The sequence below is a fragment of the Equus asinus genome, chromosome 2 (assembly GCF_041296235.1).
Source record: "Equus asinus isolate D_3611 breed Donkey chromosome 2, EquAss-T2T_v2, whole genome shotgun sequence".
Taxonomy (NCBI): Eukaryota; Metazoa; Chordata; class Mammalia; order Perissodactyla; family Equidae; genus Equus; species Equus asinus.
Window position 1 is genome coordinate 87,176,139 of NC_091791.1, and position 19,431 is coordinate 87,195,569.

The 19,431-nt window shown below is 42.2% G+C and overlaps 1 protein-coding gene across 4 annotated transcripts in view; it reads right to left on the reverse strand.

The window, feature by feature from the left end:
* Positions 1-19,431, reverse strand: part of WASHC2A (WASH complex subunit 2A) — a 49,695-nt gene that overhangs the window by 20,785 nt on the left and 9,479 nt on the right. For 2 of the 4 annotated variants that reach the window (XM_044759175.2, XM_044759167.2), the window contains exons 6-19: positions 17,641-17,734; positions 16,778-16,839; positions 15,523-15,570; positions 13,586-13,696; positions 12,944-13,031; positions 12,278-12,349; positions 11,467-11,585; positions 10,955-11,012; positions 9,845-9,904; positions 9,284-9,457; positions 7,314-7,441; positions 6,189-6,275; positions 2,778-2,879; positions 1,065-1,196 (exon numbers count right to left, since the gene is read on the reverse strand). In XM_044759175.2, the coding sequence (XP_044615110.2) occupies positions 1,065-1,196; positions 2,778-2,879; positions 6,189-6,275; positions 7,314-7,441; positions 9,284-9,457; positions 9,845-9,904; positions 10,955-11,012; positions 11,467-11,585; positions 12,278-12,349; positions 12,944-13,031; positions 13,586-13,696; positions 15,523-15,570; positions 16,778-16,839; positions 17,641-17,734 (1,335 nt within the window). The remainder of the gene's footprint in view (positions 1-1,064; positions 1,197-2,777; positions 2,880-6,188; positions 6,276-7,313; positions 7,442-9,283; positions 9,458-9,844; positions 9,905-10,954; positions 11,013-11,466; positions 11,586-12,277; positions 12,350-12,943; positions 13,032-13,585; positions 13,697-15,522; positions 15,571-16,777; positions 16,840-17,640; positions 17,735-19,431) is intronic. The other 2 variants (XM_044759182.2, XM_044759169.2) reach the window with 1 other exon arrangement.

The following is a 19,431-nucleotide window of genomic DNA, read 5'->3' on the forward strand; positions in this document are numbered from 1 at the left end:
GCCCAGGTGATTTCTTCACACGTTATGGTTTGAGAAGTGCTTCTCCAGACCAGTGACACCACACTAGAATGCCCCAAAGAGCTTTAGGAAATTCCAGTGACAGGCCATATCCCAAACCACTGAATTCAGACTCTCCAGCAGTGGAATCTGGTATCAGGACCCTTTAAAGTTCTCCAGGTGATTCCAATGGGCAGCCTAGGTTGACAGTCACTGTTCTAGAACCCTAGTTAATCTTTACTCTGCAAGAACTGTTGGTCCCAGCTTTGGCTATTATTTTTGTTTTCCCTCAACCACTATAATACTATGGTAGGAGAAATTCCACTGATGGCTGGCCATTACTACAAAGAGAACCACCACTAAGAATGCTAAAAAGAACGAAAAAATGGAAAAATCCATCATAAATTCATATGTTTAAGTAGAAAAAGCAAATTATGTTGTGTCATTTTAAGCCACTGTCAATAAAAAACATTATCTATAATTTACCTACCCACATCATACCCTCATAACTTACCTGCAATGTTAAAATAAAGAAGAGCAATTATTATAATACAGGAAGATTTTTAATGCTGAGGATTCTTTCTTGCATTATATTTAAAGTCTTTTGCTGTACAGCTAAATCTGAACAGCAGCTACACCATATTCACTACTGGCTTTGATAGTATGTATCTAGGTAGCAAACGGAAATGTTGTTAAGACTCTTATTAAAAAAGGAGTTAGACTTGCATAGGATCCTCCTACCATGTCTAGCTATAGTTCTTGCTTAGTGAAACACAGTGATCATTTAACAAGGCAAAATAAGGCCTAACTCATTTGAATTAGCATCTACTACAATTTGAGGGCCAAACTTCTTTTATTCCTAACCATTTTGAAAAGATTAGTCTTTCAGTTAACACACTACACTGAACATCTTTCTTCAAGAACAGAAAGACAGTCTTGTGAACAGTCTCTGGTGACTGAACTTCACTAGCTATAAAATAAGCAGAGAAAGAAAATGTTTAGGATGGCCGTAACTCTTAAATCCCACCCAACAACCCACTCCTCTCTGGGAGAACGCTGCAGCCCACCTCCTCGTCACTGCTGAACAACAGTGCAGACACCTTCTTTTTGGACGGCTCAGAGGGCTTGGCTTTCTCCTGGGTCTGAGTCAGCAGAGATGATGTCTGCTTCTTAGCAGGTGTAGCCCCAAAAAGATTATCCTAGAAAAACAAATGGCAGAAGAGTATGATAACTTCATACGCATAAAACAAAAAACTGAAGACATTCCCTCACGTCAAATTGTTAGAGGATAGTCTCTCGTTAGGTACAGAATATACATAACACCTTTGGGGGGAAAAAACCAAAATGCTAGTAAATCCCACTTCTTATTCCTCACTCTACAGCAACAGTCTACAATCTTCTGTAACTGTACTCTCCATCTAGAGAAGGGAAACAGATACCTTCGAACTCGAAGGGGGGACACTTGGGAGGGAGCAGGAGGAGGGTAACGTGAGGACAAAGTCACAGAAATAGGAGGAAACCTGGCCCCCCGTCCTCCTGTGAGCGAGCCCTCCATGCTCACTGAAAAGAGCAGCCAGCCTGGCATCAGCATGAGAGCAGCTCAGCCCCCTGCAGCAGCCAGCAACCTGCATCTTTCTTTTTATGCATTAGAAACTGGAGCAATGGATCAAAGGAGGGAAAGAGAGAGCATTCTCCACTCTTTCACATCTACAAAGACATACCTGGGACAGAGGGGAGGCACGACTTGTGTTTCTGGTTAATTCTGAAGAGCCAATACAAACTTAAGAAACAGTTCACTAAATAAAATCAATGGCCTACTAAAGAGCTGATTCTTTTGGTTCAATGGCATTTGTAAATTTTTGTGTAGTCAAGCCCTCCAAAAGCACCTATTAAGGTACTTTCATTAAGGCAATGGGAACGAAATCATCAGAAGGCCTGAGCCCAAGTCAGACAGAAAAACACTTGTAATAATATCCTAGAGCAGGTGAACAGTCCTGAAATGCAGCGATTCGATAAAGGGAGTCTTCATGGAAAGTGTGGGAAGGTCGAAAAAGCCAGGAGAATAACGAACTGGCATTTAGTGGGGATACTAAAGACAACAGCTAACATTTACTGTGCACTTACTATGTGCCAGGCACTGTGCCAAGAGCTGCAAATGAGCTGTTGTATCTGTCTTCATGGTCATAATGACCCTGTATATTATTAAGCACATGAGATTCAGAAAGGTTCAGTTACTTGCCCAAGGTCCCTGAATGTACATGGTGGAGCTGGGACACGGATGCAGGGCTCTGATGCCAAAGCCCATGAGCCTGGCCACCGTACAGTACTGCATCAGGTAAAGTTTGGTTTGTCGTCCCTCATTCCTCTCCCCGACTCTGCTCTCTCATCCAGGGTGAGGACGGAAGGCAAGGTGAGACACCGCTGCCTTCTCCTCTCCACTCCCACTGTATCCACAACATTCTTGTACATCATTGGTTATAACAAAGACCCATCCTCTAAAAAGTATTTCTTAAAGGCAGATTTTTTAAATGAAATCTACAGAGCCTTCCATAAGAGCTGAGTCAAGAATCTAATGTGCTGCCCACTGTACAGCTAAGAAAACTTAAGAAAGGAGTCACTGAAATAAAAAACAAAATATTTTTGTCACATACGCCTCAGACAGTTTGACTGCTTCCCTATCACCTTGTCTATGTATGAGCCTCTGGCTATAAAGCTACATCAGCAACGGTTCTCTCCTAATTGAAAACTGGACTATCTCATGTTGCAGTAGCAATGGTTACCTCTTCATCTTCATCATCGAAAAGCGAGACTGACGTGGGGAGTTTGCTAGGCTGGAGAGATGCATCTTTTGACTTACTCACATTTTGAGAAGAAAACAAATCCTGTTGGATCAAGATTAAAGCTCCTGGTTAGTAAGATGTAACAGTTTTTAAAGTATCAGTTAGATATAAGACAGTAAAGACTGTGGCGTGATATCCGCCGTGTGTCCAGGTCTCTCTGTCAGAGGGAAGCTGGCTGAGACAGTCCCTGAGGAACACACGTCAGTCTGTCCTGGCTGCGTGCAGCTCAAACGCCTGCATGTGAGAGGCCGAGACCCATGGAGCTCCAGGGGGCCTCTCTGGAACCCAGAGGTTTCCACATTCCCCCTTGGATGACCTAAGGCAGCGGGAAATTCTCTAATCAATCTCCCACCATGCTAAAAAAACAAGAATGACTTCCTTTTTTGGTCCAAAGAATCAGAGAGATTAAACAGATTCAATAATGAAAAGAGGCTAGATTCCAAAATGGCTGGATCTACGACTCTGTTTTACTTACTAACACCCCTCTCTCCCAAGAGTATGCTATTATTTCTTTTAAATAAACACAAATTCAATTTTTATTTTAAAACGTTTGGTACATCTACAGCTAGGAGATGCTGCAAGCTAGAGAAAGATCTGGTAGATTCTGAAGAAATTTTCAAAATGCTGTAAAGTGTCAGCCTCTAATGCAAAGACAGATCTGCAAATGAGCTGCATGAATTAGAAACATAAACTAGGACAACTGTTCCTTCAGGAAGAGAAACTTCAATACAGAAGAGCCGGACAATTAAATAGGACAAGAACGTAGTTTCTAAGACCTCCCTGGATAAAGATCTCTTTTATTATAGAATCAAGGTCTACTCCTCAGATCCAGACCTAGGCAGTTCATTAATGGAGAAGGGCTCTTCTCAGCCCAGTGGTTTTCGCCTGGGCCCCATGGAGTCCCACAGCTCTGTTTAGGTAGAAGAGGCCACACAGGGGGAGCTCCAGATTTCCCATGCCTCTCTGCAATTGATGCATGGCAAGATTTCACTTAAGGAAAGGGCACTGTTGCTTTAAAAAAAAAAAAAAAAAGTAAAACAAAACCAAATTTCAACATTATGGTTTTCAACTTGTGACGTAATTATCTTCATTGGTGTTGGAAAAAAAGGCTTTTCCATTACCTCAACCCTGTCCCCAAAACGATTTCACAGGGACAGCTTTAGCTCCACACCTGCGATAGAGAGGCAGGAGTGAAGAAACATTCCTCCGGTCCTCTCTCCTAGACTGTGCTGTTTTACTTCTCCTTGCCTAAGCATGCTGTCAGTATCCAATGAAGACAAGCTATGATGATGCACATGGGACAAAGCCTTTGGTGGTGGTTTTAAAACCTGTCTGCAAATTCTTTTACACTCTGCCGTCAAGAAGTGGAGTCTATGACCCCTGCCCTTGGACCTGGCAGGTCCTTGGGACCGCCTCAACCAAAAGAATTCAGCAGAAGCGACAACACTGACTTCTGAGGCTGGGTTACAAAAAGCAATACGACCTCTGCTCAGCTTCCTGGGGAATCTCCCTTTGAAGCCCTGGGCTACCACGTAGGAAGTGCAGCATCCCTGAGGCTGCCAGGCAGAGAGAGAGGGCGGTCCCCCCAGAGCCCCGGCTCTCTGAGCCTTTCCCGTTCACTAAGTGAGATGAGTCTCAGCCTGGTCACCTTCAGACCAGAACCACATGAGAGGCCCTAAGTGAAAAGTGCCTCGCTGAGCCCAGTCAACTTCTAGAACCATAAGAGGTAATAAAACTTCTTGGTCTTCTAAGCCACTAAGTTTTGGAGTGATTAGTTTCATAGCAATAAGTAACTGGAACCCTGTTAAGTCACTGAAATTGCTCACATTTGGTTTCTTCACGTAGCCGACAACTATTCGATGGCTTACCAAGTGCCAAGCACTATTGAGGTGTTAGGGATACGAGTAGGGAACAAAATCTTCTACGCTTAGGGAGGTTACTCTAGTTGGGGACAGAGACAATGAACAAGTAGACAAGAAATGTCACACGGCAACACAGAGTGAAGAACAACACAACAGAAGAGGGGGCTCAGGAGTGTGGCGGTGTGTGCTGGCAGGCTTGCTACCAGGCAAGGCAAGGGCAAGGCTCACAGAGAACCGGGAAAAGCGAGGATGCAGGCCATCCAGACTCTGGGAACAGCACTCCAGAGGGACAGGAGCCAGCGCACAGCCCCTCAAAGGGGAGATGTGCCTGACGATGAAGAAGGGCGAGCACAGGGTAAGACCAGAGTTTGAGGCCCGGTCATGCTGTCCTCACATGTCAGGAGTTTGGATTAACTGGACTTTGGTTAATTCTTATCTTCTGCACACTGGCCGCCAATGAAGCACAAGCCTCAAAGGCTTTATTTGCCATCAATGGTAATCAATCTACTTCCAAAGATTATATGTTCACCCTGGCTGTCGGTGCAAAGTCACTGCAGAGCTTAACCCTGAGTTCACAATTTCTTGGAAGTACATGTAAATTTCTCCCGTGTCCACAGATTTTTCTGTGAAGGAGACTGATTACTGCCCATTACATTCTCATACAAGTCTCTGATGCCCTAAAAGCCTAGACTAAAGTTAGTTCTAAAAGGACTTAAGCCCGTGGGAGTCAGAGAAAGCAGGGATGCTTCTGAGAGCTGGTACTGCTCCACGGAAATGGCGCTTCCCGAAGGACGAGGCTGTCTGCAGACCAGTGCCAGCCCACACGCTACTACCAAACACAAGACAGAAGGCTGTGCCAGAACATGAGTCACTTCATCACTAGGCCCCCTATCTAGTAAGACTACTGAAAAAGGAAGCAGTGACGGGGCCAGCCTGGTGGCACAGTGTTTAAGTTCATGCACTCCCCTTCAGCGGCCCGGGCTTTGTAGGTTCGTATCCTGGGCGTGGACCTAGCACCCCTCGTCAAGCCATTCCGTGCTGGTGCCCCACATAAAATAGGGGAAGATTGGCACAGATGCTGGCTCAGTGACAATCGTCCTTAAGCAAAAAGAGGAACTGGCAACAGATGTTAGCTCAAGGTCAACCTTCCTCACACACACACACACAAAAGGAAGCAGTGAGTTTATTTCTGTTCTGGTACAAGTGCCTCATGGCACTGTCAATCAACAAATAGCCTAAAATTTGCATATCCTGAAGAGAGACATTCTCTCTTCCTCCCAGGAAATGCGTGGGGTTCAAATCCAACAGTGAAAAGTATTGTACACATGTTACTTTCTAAAGACCATGTGTTCTCAAGACATTATTTTCAAAGAACTAAAGTACTTAAAAAAAGTCTTGTGCCTCTACTGAGAAAAATCTTGATTCAGAAATAGTTTCTAATTCACATCCACAGATTAATTTCCCAGAACTAAGAAAAAGAATTCCTTACCTCAGCGTCTTCCTCATCTGAAAACAAACCTTTTTGAGTCTTTGTATCTGACAAGAGCTTGAGATTTTTGCTGGGAGGTAGGGTGACCTTTGTTGAAAAAAATAATAATAGTTAAGAGTTAAACAAGATTCCTGGAAATGAAGGCTTATTCAATCATTCCTTGAGAAAATGTACTGAGTCCCCGCTAGCATACGGCATCAGGGGATTAAAGATGCCATGCACCTAGGACATGTATCAAGTTCGTACAAAGAATTAACACAAAAGTAGGAATATCATGAGAAAGAATTTAAAAATTGGTATAAGTTAGGAAACAGGGAAAAAAACAGTTCCTTGATAAAGTCAGTTTCTCAGGATAGCAAGGCCTGGACACAGGAGACGGTACAAGCAAGGACGTTACAGCAGAGGGAACGTGTGAGAAGAGAAAAGCAAGATAAGGAAGAGGGCACATGTGGTGGATCAGAGAGTATGACAGACTGCCCACATTGCACAGTGCACAAGTGGGACATGCACGGTGGGAGCCAGTGTAGGAAGGCGGGTGCCTAAGAGCCTATGGGGTTCTGAAAGCTGGGACCTAGGTGGTCGGCAGAGGGAAGGTCAGGGTTTCATAGTGAGGACACGAAAAGAGATGTACTTTAGAAAGATCAAGGTGTGCAGGATAGCAAAGGGGAGGGACAACAGCCAGAAGAGCTCAAAGACTGAAGGGGACGCATCCCACTGGCCAAATACAGGTCAATACGAGCATCAAAAAAAAATAACGACGCTAATGGATAACAATATGACGAACAGAGAATCCAGGATCCTGTAGTGATACTAAAAAGCTGGGAAAGGAGGAGAGAAAACTCTTCTGTTCAGAAGAATGCCAGCCACTAACTGCAGAAGAAACAACAGAATTGGAAAAGCATTCTTTTGCACTCCAATATGATAACGGGTTCAGGAAAAGATCAATGGATGTTAAAACCACTGAGCAAGGCAAAATCTGACAACTGCGGAAGCTAAGTTGTATTTCTTTCAACTTTCTGTATGTTTGAAGTTCTTCATTATACACTTACTTCCCTCTGGGCTCCAGATGAATTATCAAGATGCCCCAAATCAACACTCCTATGTTTTGTCTTCCCTCCTGCTCACCTTTTTTTCTGCTCTTGCTTTATTTTCATCTGTCTGATTGACAGTAGCTTCCGGCAAAGCTGCTGCTTTTTCTTTGAACAGATCTCCTTCCTCATCATCAAAGATACTGGCAGTGGATTTGGCTTTGTCTTTAGAAAGAGACCACAGGATAAAATTACACTAAGGTCAAAAATCCCACCGCAAAATTCACAGATTAAAAATTCTTCCTTCCCACTGAATAAACAGAAAAAGTTATGTTACTTCTTGGAAGAAATATTAAGTGGACTGGATGGAAACTTTTCAGAGAAGACAACAGTAGCTCAAATGAAACACAGGAGAGATGGTTTAATCATTTGGCTTATACACTTATCCAAGCAGCAGCATCCTATGCTTAGCGCAGCTCGGCCTAGCATAAAAGGTAAAGACAGACCTACAGAAAGAACAAGCACTCTAGGAATCTGAAAAGGGAGGGTTAGCTTCTGCTTTTAAAAAGTCAAACCTTCCAAAGACATAGAAAAGCAAATATTGAAATCTCCCCCATAACTCCTCCCGCCCACCCAAACAAGATGTCCATCGAGGAACGGTCTGGTATACATGCTTCTAATTCCCCCAAGGATATACTAACATTAACTCTAGTTATTCACACGTAACACTATAAACAATAATATAATTGGAACAATGTGTCTTATAACTTGAATTTTTTACTTAATGTACGTAGGGTATCTTCCTATGTCAACATACATGGACCTCATTCTTATTAACAGCATCACAAAATTCCACTGAATGGAGGGACCATAAATCCCCCTCCTGGTGACCACTTGGGCGATTCCCAACCTTTCCTGACCAAGGCATTGCTGCCCTGAAGGAGGGGTGTGTCCCTGAAATGAGGGCACCAACTCAGGAACGTCCCAGGAGAGCAGCAGCTGTCAAAGAAAGCAGCATCAACTTACTTCTGATTCCAAATCAGTTCTCAATGGTATTCACAGAGTGAGAGCCCTTCGAAGCCACAAGAGGCACCACCACCTTACCCGCTGTCATTTTAGCTGGCCCAGATCTGAGTGTATTATTCATCCGGTTTGCACTCTTTCCAAAAGAACTAGGCTGTTGTTTCCCTCACGTTTCTGCTGCTACCCTTACTTTCCACACCCACCACTGGAAAAGGAATATAATCCAGAGAGCCTGCTTCTCAATGCATCCTGGTCCACCTGGTCCTTATTAGAAAGACCCCTTTTCTCAGGTTGCTGGAAATTGTGTGCACTTTAGTGGTCCACCCTTCCTTCCTGGAAAAATACCCAATGAATCCAAGCCTTGCTACTCCAAGTGCAACCCAGAGAGCAGCAACCTCGGCCCACCAGGGAGCCTGTCAGAAAAGCAGAATCGCAGGCCCCACTCCACACCCACTGAATCAGAATCGGCATTTTGACAGGAGTCCTGGGAGAGCCACCTGCACATTAAAAAAACTGATTCAGAGAAGCGACTTCATGAACACACTGGCTTAAATTTGAGGGCAGAGGAAAGAAGAGTGCCCAAGTGGCCAAGGGGCTGAAAAGCCTGTCATACAGGGAAAGGTGAAGGTTACCTGGGCTTTCTGGCACAGAGAAGAAAAGCAGGGAACTAAACAGCCAGCACGTGACATTCCACTCACATAGTACACCAAAGATGGCTGGAAGAAAGTCTGATTAAAACTTTCTCTGTAATTCCAACAGTCACAACCAGAACTCCTGAGCAGATATTACAGGGGAACAGAGTTCAGCTCTCAGTAAGGAAGACAATGCTAGTAATTAGCTTCCAAAGCAGAAAAAAATGGTTCATAAAATAGAGACCTCCAAGGCCCATAAATATTTAAGTAGAGATGAGACAACTCTATGACAAGAATGCTTGAGACAGGATTCTGGAACTACAAGAGATACAGAATAAAGGAGCTTTATGTCCGTTTTAGGTCAACATTCTTTTCCAGCTAAATTCTCAGAAATAGAGGCTGCAACAGATACCTGTTTTGGGAGGTTTGCTGCAGGATGCTGCAAAAAAGTCATCATCGTCATCTTCATCATCAAAGAGGCCGGCAGGCGCTGGGAGGCAGGGGCTCTTTCCTGGGGGGCGCTGCTCGGGCTTCTGGGGCTCCTTCCGCGATGGAGCAGAGATGGCACCAAACACATCAGCATCTCCTGTGGGTGGTGGAACAGGATGGCCCAGCTGTGAGCCAGCATGGGCTCCTGACTTTACAGGGAAAAAAAACCCACTACCACCCACCAAGAACTTTTGAGTTTCAGTTCATCCACAAAACACATTAACAGAACCCAATAACCTCCAGCCCTTAGGGCTGCAGAAGGTCCCACATGCAGAATCACCTGGTCACTCAAACACAAAAAAGTTCAAGGCCACTGACTTCTAAGAGAGTATGAGCTAACAGCAGTAAATGAGCTCCTTCTGTAGGCTGTTTGATGCCCTCTGAAGCCCTTCCTACTCTCCAACCAGCCCTTAGAAGACGACAATTTCAAAATGACAAAATGATACTTATACAGTTTTTAAAAACAAACCCTAAGTTAGGATACCTAAAAATACAGAAACAGCTCCTGCTGGGATTTTCTTTCCAGGTTTCGAGGATGAAGACACTAAAAGGAGAAAGAAAGAGATGACCACTTCAACAAAGAAAATGACTTTCCTTGTTAAATGCACCTTCCTAAAATATGTGCGACACAATACATAGCTAAGAGGAGACTTTGTAAAACTAATTTTTCGAAACAGAGGCATTTTAGAATTCCTTAGCTTGGTCCTCTCTACCAATGTCATGACTTTTCTCTTGGTACTGACACGTCTAGGCTGTGATTCCCACGGAAGGTCGCTCTGCCTCCGGGCAGACGACAGCAGTGGCGTTGGCTTGGGGGGGCCACGGAAGGTGCAGAGCACAAAAGGGGAGGCAGGGACAGAGCAAGCAGGGCTCCTCAACAGTTCCCACACCAGCTGCTCCAGTTTGATGAAAACAGGTAAAAAAGAACAGCAGAAAATTTAAAACATCCGCGAAAACATGAAGAGAAAGACAGGAAAGAGGGAAACCAGGCAAGCCACCACTGCCAAAAAGTGGAGCAGGAACCGCAGGACGGTCAAGTCAGCCAGCTTCACAGCAAGCCCAAAATCAGACGACTCGTGGCCTAGGGAGACCAAACCACTGCAAATACCTAATCTCTAATTCCCAGGAACTACCACAGACCTAGTGGAATAATATTTGTAAGTTTTTAAATTTTTTATGTGTGCTCTTTAAAAACTCCATAGATGGTGCTGATGCACACCAGCCTGGGGAATTACTGACCTCCAACTTATATGGAGAATTTTAGAAATGTTCCTTTGAATTAAACTTGATTAAATTAAAACATCCTCAACACTGCTGGAGCATACTTTTCCTGTTGGACTTTTTATGAATTCTCTCCTAAGGAAGAGGCAAAACTGTGCTGTGGGTTTACAGATGGGACTTTTTGGTTTTTTCCAAGACATGAATTGGTGAAAATCAGCTCCTTTTAACTAGACCGAGGCAAACGGAACAGCTTCCTGCCTGACAAAGAAGTGAGGCTTGGGAACAACTTCAGGGGGTCCAGTGCCTAACGAGAAGTGGACAGTTCTGGAACTCTGGTCACGAAGCAGCACAGTCAGCCTCAATCCAAACTCACCTCCATTAACAGGGGCTCGGGCTTCCCGATCCCGAGGGGCTTCCGCGAAGAGGTCGCTCTGGTGGTAATAAGGTATAAGACACACAATTCAGAAACGCAGAGGCAAATGGAGCCGCACTTGAAAATTTCTAAAGAAAAGTGCCTGGTAAAGCTTAAAGCTACATATTTACTGTTCTGCCAGAAAATCAGTTCCCACAAATCAGACCCTTAAATAATTCAGATCTGTCCAGGAACTAAATAGGAACATGGAAGAAGACAACAGATAAGAAACAACTACCTAATCAAGTAAACTATTTACAACGAACGTTCACGTCCGCTCCCCACCTGACAAAGGGCATCAGGATACAATATTTTCTCACTTTGTGATTGTTAGTTCAAAATCTGCCAAAATACGAAAGGAGAAGCAACTTCCAACTAAGAAGCCATGTTTTCCCCACTAAAGGAACAAAGTGCACTTCTCCCTCTTGACCCAGGACACAGCATGGAAAGCTTCACTATTCCCACTGACTCACCTCCTCATCCTCGTCATCAAAAAGTCCCTTGCCTCCACTGAACAGGCCTCCTCCGGAACCGAACGGCGAGAAGTCTTCATCAGTCAGCTTGGGGGGTGCGAACAAGTTATCTCCTTCATCTAGCAAACCGAAAGGAATATTTTGCAGCAAGAGTTAAAAACGGTTTGGCTAACGTGTCGACAGCATCTCCAAAACTGGCACGGAGTTTATCTAACCATACGTAACAAGGAGTATTTGAGTGCTGGCAGTCTGAGGAATTTCAAACAAAAACTCATTGAAGAGTTCACGGAACCCCTCAAGGGCTCTCCAGGTTCCCTAGCTCCAGTGTGAATGTCTGGAGCGGGGTGAATTCTGTAAGCAATCCCCTTTACCTAAAGTTCTTTCGAAGCAACTATATGGTTTAACCACCATTCAAGACCCATCCCACCAAGAATTTGGGGAATGAGGAGCAGACGAAACAGACATCTGCAGATTGACAGTCACAAATGAGACTATAATGGACATTACTGTTTAACATGAAGGGCCTGATATATTCTTTATTGAAAACAAATGCTAGAGATTCCTAGTTTCTGTACTTCTAGAGGATTCTACAAAGATAGCTAATGAGCGCTATACAACCCAATAATTCAAATCTTTTAAACATTTTTACTCCTCACTCACCTCTCCTCTCAGCTTGCTCTTAAATGCTTTGAAAAAGTGAATGGAGACAGACCCCATTTGTCAGTACTTAAAGCGGCACATTATGAATTACATAAGTGATATTCCCGAGTTAAGAGCCTCCTAGGATGACAGAATGAGGGAAAAGGCCTACCGTCTGATGGAGTTCTCCTTTCCTTCTTCTCTTTCAACATCTTCCGAGGTTTCGCTTCTCCTGGGGATGAGGCTTGAAGAATATTTCACAGTTTTAACAACACTCAGTCTACTCTTGGTATTTACCCACTGATTCTTTACACACGTCTGTCATCCTCACAACTCCTAAGCTAAGAGCAAGACATTACCTTTGTGTCTCAGCTCCCGCCTGAGCCTCACCCACAGCAGACACTCAGAAGTGCCTCTTTTCAAGGCAGAAAGCCTCAGCTTAGACACCAGGATCATGTGCATGCCGGGACTGCACTTGCTGAGAGAATTTCACTGACAGCTTTCTGCCCTGTTAAATTTCTAAAGTACACTGTACAGCACATTTTTATCTGGTCAGAATATAGGGCAGTATTAAGCCAGGGATTCTTAGTCTGGGGTCCACGGTTCTCTGGCATATCCATTAATCCCCTGAAACTGCATATACAGATGTGCATATGTGCATTTTTCTTGGGGGGCGGTCCACAGTGTTCAATTATCAAAGCGTCTCTAAACCAAAAAAAAGAATAAGAACTACAATTTAAGCCTCTGGCAGCTTAGTAAAGGGAAGTCTGCCCCCAGTGAGGCCCAGCGGAGGGGCCTGCACCTCCCCACCACCTGTTAACTCATCTCGGTGGCGTACCTGTGTGCTCCTCTTCCATCCGGCCTGCAGCATCCCCTTTGATACGAGCCGCCAGCTCATCAGCAAATGAGGTAGGTCTACTTCTTTTCTACAGGCAGAAAAGACAGAAAGAATCACTTTTAAGTAACATACAAGCTGGTAAAGTTTCTTTTTGGACACCTAACAAAAGTATGTAAACAATGGCAAAGAAATTGAACTGATGAGAAAATAGGGTTTAACTGAATTTAAATATATGCATGCCATACTGATCACCTGAGAAACATGACTCAGAGTTCAAATAAAGGGAGATGCTCTTTAACTCCTTATTTTTTATACTTCACTTTCATACTCAAAGATCTAGATAAGAAAACTACGATGAAGTGGTTGGGGATGGGGGAGGGGATGAGTATCTGGGTCTTAAAACCCCAGAACTGAATCTATTTTCAATGATCTAACTTGTGTAATGATAACTTTTGGAGAAGAAAGTGGTACTCATAAGGTAATCTGGAATGCTCAACCACTGTTTTCAAAAGTGTAAATAAATGAAATTACAAGTATGATACAAAATAAATCAGTTACAGATATAAATGACAATAAAAGGAATGAGTCCTAGGTACCATTTCTAAAACCTGGCCAAGCGATAGCAACTATAGTCTTTCTTACAGGTCTAGTATTTTCTTCAATGTCCTCAACATCTTCCTCCTCCTTCTCAGAGTCAGCGAAGATGTCACAACCATCGTCATCCTCCTCCTCCTCACTCATCTGTGCAGTGTGCTAAGAGCATAAACCACCAGATTAGAACTATAGATATGGTCATCAAGTTGAAAAAGTGAAACTGCCACTTGGCCTTTAGACCTTCCCTTTAAAACTGCAAACATAGAACAAATAATGCACAGGATTTATTTTCAGTACAAAACTGTAATACCAAAATATTGAAATACTAAAAATGTCCACCACTAGAGAAATGCATAACTAAATAAGCATAGTCTTATCTTAACAAAAATACTAACAGTTAAAAGGGATAGGCCGTAACAACTAGAGACGTCTAAGGAGATCAAGTGAAAAAACGCTGAATGATAAACCCAGCCTGGCACCCTGACCACCGCCCCCTTCACTAGACCATTTCTGTGGACACAGATATATTTGTAAAATAAAGGAAAAACACTTGGAAATATACACTCCCAGATGGTAACGCCAGATACCTATGGGGAGCATGAGAAGATGAGAACTGCAGGGCTCAAATGTATCTGTTAAGTTCTAATTTTTACAAAAGAAGCCACTGGTATGTAAAAATCATATAATTATTATTATTATTTTTTTGGTGAGGAAGATTGGCCCTGAGCTAATATCTGTGCCAATCTTCTCCTATTTTGTATGTGGGACACCACCACAGCACGGCTTGACAAGCAGTGTGTAGGTTCACAGCTGGATCCAAACCTGTGAACCCTGGGATGCTGAAGCAGAGCGCACAAACTTAACCACTACACCACGGGGCCGGCCCTCCAAAAAATTTTTTAATGTTTAAATAGATAAACTGTGCCAGGAACTATGCTACAACAACTTTTTAACTAATTTAATCCTTAGAACACTGACATTACACATTACACACAAAACTAGTCTATCTTTAACAATACAAATGGTTATGCCAGTGCTTTTAATCACTATACTGTATTATTTGAAAAACTGTCTGAACTTATGGATCTGAACAGCAAATTCCATAGAAATAAATACACTAAAGAACTGATTATTAAAATTATACAGACTAGCTACATTTGTGAATATAACTAGGATAATAAAAGTACCAACCAAAAAGTGCTAAAGCTTTCATTTAATAGTTGAAAATTTTTGTGAAAAAATATTTCCCAATTAGTAAACTGACATGCAAACTGGGATGATCTCAATATACTACTGTACATATATTATGGTAGCAAAAATCATAATCCCAGTGCTGATGAAATTTCAGGTAAATCATTACGCATGATCTGTAGTTTGGAACATCCATCAGGGAGTAGTATCAACAGCCTTAAATATAACTATACACTACTTTATTCCTAAGGAAACAGCTCACAAAAGCAAAGGATTTTTATGCATGAAAATACTGAATGCAGCATTATCTCAAAACTAAAAACCTAGAAATAAACTATTTCCCATATACATTTAGAGACTATGACAGTATCATATATCAGTATGCTTAAAAAATAGAGAAGGTTACAAAGTAAAGTACAAAGACTGTTTAAAATGACAAGGAAACACTGAGGATATGTTCATATAAAATAGCAGAAAATAAACTATGCATATTATGAAAAGAGTATGTCTCAGAAGGATATACAAAAATTAAGACAACAGTGCTAAGACAGTAAGATTAGAAGATTTCCATCTTTTGAGTGTTCCTTAATGTTACTGCTATTATTGTCTTAAATTTTAAAACAAGGGAAAAACATACAGGGTGTAGTCAGCCTAAAAACACGAAATGCTTGAAATATAATTAGTTGTAAACATGAACAAATCCTTACTTTCTCATAAGTCACTCAAAAATATTTTTAGTATATATGCTATGCTTCAATTAAAATTTAAAAGTAACTTCAATACATGAGTCTTACCCGGTTTTGATCATTGTCACTATGATTGGCGAAATCTTCATCTGACTCCTTTAGAGGGAAAAAAGGCTTGTTGTTAACCCATGCTTTACTCAGAAGCACAGAAATGATTTCGGGTCTAAGTCTCTGAGGCAGTCAATACTTGGTCTCTTTGTACCGATTACTGTTCACCTGAAGCATCAAGGCGCAGATAAGGTGGACAGTTGGCAAGACTGCCAAGGGTTGTTCCGGTTAACATGTACCTTTTGTGGTTCATTTAAACATTGCTAACAATTTGTTCATGTCTATCTATCATCTCCAATCTTTGGATTTAAAGTAAGGGTTGCACATATAATTAACTAAATTATTAAAAGCTGTGTGTACTTTACATTTTGGACTCCACTCTGTAAATTCCCTCTAAATAAATAGAATAACTACTTCATCAGGCTCAAGAAGGGAACATTGTATTTGCTACGTGCAATTAGATAAAGAGTTGTTTCAATGACCAAAAGCAAAAGATTCAGCTAGTGACAACCAGTTACAGTGAGATTATTTAAGAAAAGCTTATTTCCTACTGCTAGGATTTTTGCTTGGAGGGCTGGAGGAAGGAGGTCAGGAGAGGGGGACTGTGGAAACAGAGGGAGGAGAAGAGAGAAGCACGTGTACAAAACTGTCTCCTTTCAGAAACGCACACTCAGGAACTTCAAAATGTGTCTGCCCTTTGTAATAATGAATATTCCACTTAAAGGAACAACTCCAAATACAACAGGTCAAGGACCACAGGCCCCGAGATCCTAGAGCAGGGAGTCAGGTTATCGGATTATGCTCTGTGAATACAAAGATGCGAGAGGCAGCAGCAAAGTTAAAATCTAAGTGGATGTTTTAAGCATTCTTCTGGTTTTAAAAGATTTAAACGTGAATTTCTTTTTTTTTCCTACCATTATTCAAAGCTAGAACTTACTCAAAAACTATCTCAGGTAGAGATTCCACCAAAATATCTAAGCCGCCCCACTCAAAATATATTGAGCAGAAGAGAATCCGGTAGGGAGGTGGGAGGCAGGATACTGGAAAAAGGGATTAAATAGCAGTTTTCCTTGTTTATGTAGACAAAACAAAAAAGAAATCTAATCCCAAGGAAAAAACTTCAGAATATGGTTTCTATCACTGTTGAAAGATGAGTGAAAACGGATTGCTGATTCACAAATATGTTATTCACTATCCTGCTAAACGCATCCTAAGTTTCTGCCCACCACGACCGGGACACACCACAGAGCCCTACCTCCTCGTCGTTCTCCTCTTCACTGTCTGCAATACTACCACGATCGCTGCCGACCGAACCTTCTGGTTAGAAGAAAGATAAGGGTTATTGCCAATATTCGTAAGAAAACGTCCTTTGTGCCTTCTCAAAATCACAAACCACCATGTATCAGCATCTCAGAGATTCTGAGAAAACCATCTATACTCATTAACTGGAATTAAAAGTATCTTCACTATAGTGAGGAATGGAATATTTACACAGCCTCAAAGTATCTCCCCACAAGATAATTACTAGTTACAAAAAAAAAAAAATTACTAAGTACTAAGAAAAAAACTGGCCTGTACTCTTCAAAAACATCAAGGTTGTGAAAAGCAGAGAAAGGCCAAGAAATTGTATCAGACTAAAAGAAGACAAGAGAGATTTAACAACTAAATGCAGTGAGTGATCCTGGACCAGAGGAAAAAAGAGACTGTAAGGGACATTATTGGGAAAACTGGCACAATCTGAATATGACTGAGGATTAGCTAATATAATAGTGTTATGTCCAATAAAATTTCCTGACTTTGATAATTATACTGTGGTTATATAACAGAACATCCTTGTTCTTAGAAAACACACACACACACACACACACACACACACACAGAAATATTTAGGAGTAATAGGGCATGATATCTCTCAAATAGGTTCAAAAAAAATGTTAAGTATACAGAGAGAGAATGATACAACAAATGTGGTGAAATGTTAACAGGTAAACCAGAGTGAAGGGTACATGGGAGTTCTTTGTATTATTCTTAAAAATGTAATATAAAGTTTGAGATTACTTTATAATAAAAAGCTAAGATATAAATATTAAAAGTAAAAAAATTGGTGCAAAAGAGTACCTTCACTAGACAGCTCTCCAAGACCTACGTCCTCCTGCTCCATGAACAGCTTTGACCCAATTAAATACGGTAAAGGACGATCGATGTACAGATCCTGTAAATAATGACACGGAATGAGCCATTAAAGATTTAGGTCAAAAAATAAAATTAGGTGTTCTACTTGATATCTTGTTACATCTGAGTACTCCAAACAAATTACATAATAAAAGTAGAGAATAAGAGACAGCAGGATTAAAAGTATAAAAAAAAAAATCACTGATTTAAAAAACATCAAATCTTAAGTGAAGATGGCAAAGTAAAGCTGAATTAACCAGAATCTCCCTTTTCAATTGCCTGTTAACAAAAATGGCAAAAGCCTGCAGAAAGTTTACCAGCAGTAACCGAACAAGGAAAAGGGCACAACTTCACAGTAACGTGTTCAAAGGGAGGAGGACTGAGGAAGGAAGGAAGGAAACTGGAAATTCTGGCGAGCTTTGATGAGTCCTAACCTACCCTCCTCCCCTAAAAAGCAGCGCTGGTGAGCAAAAATCGACCATCAATCAATCAGTCTTGAGAATCATCAATAACAGTCCTAAATTTAGCGAGAATCATACTGAGGAAATAACTCAAATGCTTTTATGTGACTATGAGAAGGCAGGTGGGTATGTCCAGGTTGGGGTGGGGGTGGAGGTGGGGGTGGACAAACAGGTCACAAACAAGGCACGAAGGGAATCGAGGTGAACTCCATCCCACTGCATCAGAGCAAGAAGAAGCCTGGAACACAGTGTGGGAAGCATGGGCTAGATGAAAGAAACTATGCAAACACCAACAGTCAACAAAATGAACTAACGGGACACATCCAAAAGACTGATGAGAACCTATCTGGGAGAAAAAATAACCTAGAGAATAATAATATATCCCAGAGGATCACACTGTATACTTCAGAAAAGTGAAGTTGGTAAAATAAGACCAGATGATAGAAAACAGAATGAAATGAAGGAGACTGTGAACATGGTAATACATGAAGATCCTTCCACCTCAGTCCTCTGCTTCTGAGCCCCATCCATCACACACATTAAATACTTAAGGTCAAGACAGTGCTCCACCCTAGGACAACCTCCCATCTCCACTGCCAAGGACAAGCTTGCCCTCTGCGAGGCACGACCCTTTGGTCACATCATCTCTTCCCCATCCCAAAGACCCCGGGGGAGCAAGAGAGAACAACTCCAATGCTTCAAACAACAACAGAAAGTTTGGGAAGCTTAATGTAAAGGTTAAAGCCACAATAGCAATCAAAATGTAGTGCAAAGAAACAAAGGGCTAATTAGGCTAACTGTTCACTGACTCAGAAGGCATTCCCAAGTCCTCCTGTCAGAGAGAGTGGTGTGCGACTCGGAAGTAACAAGTGCGGCCCAGGCAATACACTTCCCAGGGTCCACGACTAACTTCTAAACTCCGGCAGCGAAAAGGCAAGCCAGCAACTGCATCAGCGCTAAGGGATCAGCCCCGACCTGGCACAACACTGTAAGCTCAAAGCAGAAGAGAAACATGCAGCCAAATGAATGACTAGCAGAGTCTGGTTTTGGAGCACGTTTCAAGGACTCAGTCTCAAAATCAATACAGCAACCTTTTGTGTTTACTTCTGAGTGACTCTCTGTGGCCCCAACTGTCTCCTTTGCCAATTGGAGAGAAAATCATAGTAATGCAACAAATACCTGCTGGCTAACAGTCTGGTCATGATCGCTCATAGCAGCTTTAGTCATAACAGCTAAAACCTGGAAACACCCAAACGTCCTGCAACACTTCTACATC